This window comes from Bos indicus, chromosome 8, assembly GCF_029378745.1.
Source record: "Bos indicus isolate NIAB-ARS_2022 breed Sahiwal x Tharparkar chromosome 8, NIAB-ARS_B.indTharparkar_mat_pri_1.0, whole genome shotgun sequence".
Taxonomy (NCBI): Eukaryota; Metazoa; Chordata; class Mammalia; order Artiodactyla; family Bovidae; genus Bos; species Bos indicus.
Genome location: NC_091767.1, coordinates 38,870,542 through 38,876,568, shown reverse-complemented (window position 1 = coordinate 38,876,568; position 6,027 = coordinate 38,870,542). Strand labels below are relative to the sequence as shown.

Below are 6,027 nucleotides of genomic sequence, written 5' to 3'. Positions count from 1 at the left end.
GGTCTCTGCTCAGTCAAGACATGAGAGCATGTACATCTGTCAGTCAAACCATGGCCTTACTTTATTTCTGATTCTATCAATACTCTGTAGCCAAAACTGTACAGCAGACAACTATTTAACTGTACTAGACATCATGACATGTTTTTATTAAAGAAGTAACCCTTTATGCAAGTAAGCAGGCCTATTTCAAAACAAAACTAAAGTTCTACTTGTAATGCTTTCATAACATGCCCAGGTGCTGCTGCTGCTGCCGGATTCACCCAAATGAGCATTCAGATGCGCCTTCAAGACTGCCCGTGAAGCTGCATGTAAGGGAGGACTGCTATAAAAGTAGTTCTGCACTTGAAACTTACACAATACCATAAATCAACTTTTAGTTCAATTGGAAAAAAAACAAAACTCTGAAAACTGAAACAAACTAGGAAAATAAAAGTCATTCTGCTCTTTTCATTGCCGAGTTAACCAAAGCCAACACAAAACAACAAATCTGAACTTGGGCAGGAAAAACAAGTAGCTCAGTCTCAAGATGGGCATCCTGAAAGTCCTAAATATATTAGTTTCTTAATTGCAATAAATCACTGAATTAAAGTTTTGGGGGACACACAACTCATAGAATATGTTCACAGATCCCTTAGGGGTTCTGAAGGAGCCACTCCAAAAAACAATGACCTAATCCCAGCTCCCCTCATTGGATACCCTCCCAGGGTCAATAAAAAGAAAAGTGAAGAACATAAAGGTGAAAATATTTTTTTGAGATGAAAATGAAAAATTATTCATACCAAGTACTCAACTATATGAAACTAATAGATTTTATATCTACAGTGTAACATGCGCCATCCAGAGTAATCTCCAGCAAAGGAGTATTGGCCTTATGTTTTCACACTGGAGCCAGAAAGGAGAAAAAGTACCCAAGGATTTAGGGTAGTGAGTTAGCAGAACACAGTTTGTTACCCTCTCTGTCCCTCTTCCTCCTAGGAATCACAATACTTAAAATGTGGCTCCTTAGCACAGTACCGAATACCCTGCCACAAAATGAGTTTCACCTCCAGTGGAAGGCTGGTTAGGTTTCGGTACAAAGTCATGTGGGTCCAGATAAAACCTCCCTGTGGTTCCTGTCATTCTCCACCTAGAGCTGTCCTACAGCTTCCGGTTCGGCTATAGTTCCCACATCCACATTCTCTCTTCTCCAGGTTATGAGGCTCATCTTCTGCCTCTTCTGTCCACCTTCTGGAAGAGGTTTGGTTAATGGTGATAAATGAAAAGGTGATCACAGAGGGAGAGAAGGAAGAAGAGAATGGCCTAAGTAACAATGTGTCTGGATCCCACTGTCTTAACTGTCACTATCTTTTGTCTTAAATATTATATCTGATATGGTTCCGAAATGGGTGTGAATGAAAATGAAGAGAAGCATGAGAAGGGACTATGGGATGTCCACTGTGTACTGGCTTTTTCTGTTTCTCTCTGACAGTTTCCTCCTGATCCCCCTCCTACCAGGAGTCTCATGTAATCAATATAACCATGACGGCCCCAGCATGGAATAACTCCCAGAAGCCTGTTAATCAGTCATTTGACAGCAATTTAATTGCTTTCTAGCAAATATAGTTAATAAATCCCCATAGACTTAGAGAAAAGCTTTCAGAAGTATGCATTATGGTTCAGTTCTTCACTACCCAAGGGGAAAAGGCTCACTCTATTAAAAAGCCACTATCTATACCATAGGTACACACAAATAAGAGTGAAGAGAATGGTAACCCACGGCATCAAGGAGCAGCAGTTATCTCACATTATAATGACAATCAAATTAGAGCTTAAAATATTCCAAGAGGCACCTCCAAAAGCTTTCCTAATAAAATATAATTTAGAAGATAATAACTTTAATCTAGTTGTTTATGGTTTCAAAGATTTCCATGCTTTGGGGTCACTCCCAGTTTTCAGGGTTCATTTTGTCCCCAGTTCATATGGAACTGATCTGAAATGCCCCACACTTTGATTATCTTTTATGAGCCATCAAGAGCCTTCACTCACGGAAGATGATTTAAATACATTTGGGGGGTAGAGGATCCAGTTCATAACTTCTCTTACTCTAGATTAAACCTAATCTACATATGATGACACTACAAACTCCTTTAATTCTCACAACAGCCAACCTATCAAGAAACACAGAGGATTTAAAGGCTTAACATTGAAACCAAGAGAAGTAAACCTTGAACAAAGAGCACTTTAGAATTTTCCATCCATCCCTGCAAATACCAGTAAAGACTTAACCATAGTATTAATGGTAAAAAAAAAAAACAGTTCTGTGTATAAGAATTACTCTACAGGGCTATAGACACAGTCACATACACTATTTATTGGTGATTTGAGAGAAGGAAATGGCAACCCATTCCAGTATTCTTCCCTGGAAAATCCCATGGGTAGAGGTACCTGGCCAGCTACAGGCCATGGGGTCACAAAAGAGTCAGACATGACTTAGTGACTAAACAAGGACAACCTGTCTATTGAAGGGACTTCCATGGATAGTGCTGACCATGCATGTGGTATTCTTATCTCTGGTTCCTAGATCTGAGTCTTCACATGAGATGCCTTTTACTGTATCGGTGTCAAAAGCTCATTGTCATTTCCATGGAGGAAAGAATTGTAAGAGTCATAACTATTTTTTCTGTTTTGTCCCCTAGCCTCAAGTCTCAGAGTATAACTCCAGGTATTCAATGACTATGTCTTACTCTTAGGAACTGCAATGAAAAGAACCACAGAACTGGGGAGTGCTGACACCACACGAAGGGCAGAGCTCTGCCTGGAGCTTGCTCCAGCAGGGTGGATGTTATCCACTCTGCACCATTTCTTCCCCCTCTCCCCTGTAGAGTCCCAGGGAAGAGAAGCAGGCATGGCAAGGCAGGACTCTCTCTCTGCGGGCAGAACACAGACAGCAAAATGACAAGAGCTGTGACACGTTCTTATTACTTGGTAAATGAGCATGCTTGGGTGCTTTAAGCGTGTCACTCAAGGACACAGACTCAACTAGTGACCTTGGCGGTGCCAGCAATGAGGCGGGTGAATGACAGTGGAAAAGTCCCCATCAGAATGAGTCTCCCTTCACTGGCTCTACCAGCAACGGTGAAACTACCACGTATTTATTAACACTTGCCTCTAGTCAGTAAGTTCAAAACACAGTCTAAAAATTCACCACCAAGCAATCTCTACCAGTTCTCACTTGGTATTCATTCCACACATTTACATTCAGGTGGTTTGAAAGCTATCTGAAAAGTATCATCAGAGGATTTGGGAGCATGAGAAAGCAAAACTAACAAACCCCCGCTTCTACGTTTTCTGACCACACCAAACCTACAATATGCACCATTTCTTTGGCTTAAGAGTAGAAAAAGTGTTGGCCACTCAGTCGTGTCCGAGTCTGCGACCCCATGGACTGTAGACCGCCAGGCTCTTGTCCATGGAATCTTCCAGGCAAGAATACTGGAGTGGGTTGCCATTTCCTTCTCCAGGGGATCTTCCCGGCTCAGGGGTTGAACTCAGATCTCTTGCATTTCAGGCGGATTCTTTACAGTCTGAGAAACCAGGGAAGCTCTTCAATACTATTTTGTAAGATCTAGCATGGTTAAACTCATCACATATTTATATATAAAATGAAGAAGGAAATTAAAAAAAAAAAAAAAAAAAACTTTTTCCTTACAAAATAGGATGAGAGAATTATGGTACAACCAGCCAAAATAGAGGCCAGCACAACGTCAGGTGGAATTTCTGAACCACTCCTGCCAAGGATAGGGGTAAACATCTCAAATACGGCCCAGATGAGGTACAGTGCATACAGATATGGAATAAACATCCCCAAAAGGTAAAAGGCAATATATTTTCCTCCAGCACCTAGAGAAAAAGAGAAAGAAAACATACATCTCTGAAATTCTCCAGTGAGATAATAGCTTTTTATAGCAACAGTGTATCTTTACACCTAACAAAAATTAGGTTAGCAGTGACTTGGCCTTTTGGTACATGTTATAAACAGAGATAAAACACTTTGAGAGGGTAAAATACAAATAAGAAAACAAAAAATGTAATATATTACCATGTGTTCATTTATGTAAGAATGATGGGTATAAGATAAACATCTGTGTGATCTTAAAACAGCAACAATTTTGAAAGCCTACCCAATAAAATCAAATAAGGAGACAAGTTTCTGGAAGCCTTAATGTATTTTAAGGCATTTCCCGTTTGTATTGCAACCAAAAAGACCCTACCATGCTGCTTCAAGTCCTTTTGCACGCAAAGCTTTGTGAGCAACGGGAATGCCACCCAGACAGCACTAATAAATGCAGAGCAGAGCCCTCGGTAAGTGAGAGCTGTAAGGAACCCACAGTGTACAAACAACGAGACATCAAAAAATACTTCTCCCAGATACTGGCCACTGGCATTCTGAAAGAAAAAAAATACAGACAACTCATCAAGATCTTTTACTGCAGTATAATTTCCACTGCTCAGAAAAGCTACATTTTGTCTTGAGCAGGGTCTATCCTTTAAACTATGAAGTAAACACTGACAAAGCTACCTCCTCTCAGGAAGCAATAAGTTCAAATTGCTGCACAAGAAAGGAGAATTTAACAAGTTAGGGTAAAAACATCGTTACTTATATATAAGCTTTCCCTCCACTGGGCTGAGAGACCTTTGGAAATGTTCTAAAGTAGAAGAAAGGACTTCCCTTAAAACATTCACTACTATAAGCTCTTATTCATGAAATTTTCAAAGAATGTCAAGCAAACCAGAGAAACAACCCATATGAAGAACAGTATAAGCTGTTGCAGTGCCTCCAACAGCATGCCTCAAGAACTGCAGGACCTTTAGAGCACAGGGCCATGGGGGGTTTGATCAACACTTTTTGAGCTTTGAAGTCTGAAAGTCTGAGGATTCCTGTACAGCACCTTGAGTTCTACAGAAGAAAGTTGCCTTTTGAACTTTATACATTTTAACTTCTGTACCAGTTATTCTATTACTGTAAACATGAAAGTTATAATTTCAGTGCAGAAACATCAAAACAGAAATAGGTATGTTTAAGCTTTTCTCTCCTCTGCCTTCTCATTTCTGTACAGTCCAGGGCATGTTTGTTAAAAGGGCCCCTACTTCAAAAATGCAAAAGAGTTTCAGTCACACATGTTTCAAAACAAACTAAAGGTCACTTGACAAACTTCCTTGGACAATGAAAGATAGGCTATTGTTGGTAAAATGTTAGATGTTCAACACTATTAATCAAGAGTCATGGTCTCTGAAAAGAATAAAATAGTTCTCAGGATTCAATTTGAAGCCAGATTCCACTCAGATATTTAAAAACAAAGATATCAACAATGAAGACTATAATAAGATGTTTTACACTGTTCCCACTTTATACCAAGTTCAAACATCCCTCAAATCTAGCTCCCCTCTCCCCACCTCTATCACCCTTTCCCCCTTCCAGTCCATTGGTAATGTATACTGTTACCAGAGTGTTCCTGCTGAATTACAAATCTTCTCATTCAATATCCTGCCTAGAAAGTTTAAACTGTGGCCCCAGTGATTTTTAGGGTTATGCTCTAACTATCAACCTTATCTTCACCACACTGAACTTCTTATTGCCTGTGACCCAAATACATCTTGTACATTCTGACCTTTGCCCATCAACCAGTTCCCTGGTACATTTCTACTCAGGCCACAAAAAACGCAGTTCAAATGTCACCACCTTCATGAAGTCTTCCTGACTTCCACAAACAAAGTTAATCTCTCCTGGCCCTACAATCCTACAGCACTGCGAAGCTATCACTATTTCACTTTATCCCAGTGCATTGGAGTCACTGTGGTTTCCCCATCATTGCATCCCCCAGGGAGACTGTGACCTTCTCAAAGAAAAGACTAGGCCTGAAGATGGGAACCCACTGGGTACTCAAAGACAATATGAGACAAAAATGAAAATATTACTCTTTCTACTGTGCCTTCAGCCCAAAGTTTCATAATTGGACAACTGAAATTAGAATTTTACTAAGCATTCCT

General features: G+C 40.1%; 1 protein-coding gene across 2 annotated transcripts in view; it reads right to left on the bottom strand.

The window, feature by feature from the left end:
* Nucleotides 1-6,027, bottom strand: part of ERMP1 (endoplasmic reticulum metallopeptidase 1) — a 58,493-nt gene that overhangs the window by 18,632 nt on the left and 33,834 nt on the right. Inside the window, exons 9-10 of one of the 2 annotated variants that reach the window (XM_019965538.2) lie at nucleotides 4,251-4,425; nucleotides 3,689-3,879 (exon numbers count right to left, since the gene is read on the bottom strand). The exons of the other annotated variant lie outside the window; for it this stretch is intronic. Of the exons in view, the coding sequence (XP_019821097.2) occupies nucleotides 3,689-3,879; nucleotides 4,251-4,425 (366 nt within the window). The remainder of the gene's footprint in view (nucleotides 1-3,688; nucleotides 3,880-4,250; nucleotides 4,426-6,027) is intronic. 2 annotated transcript variants of the gene reach the window in all.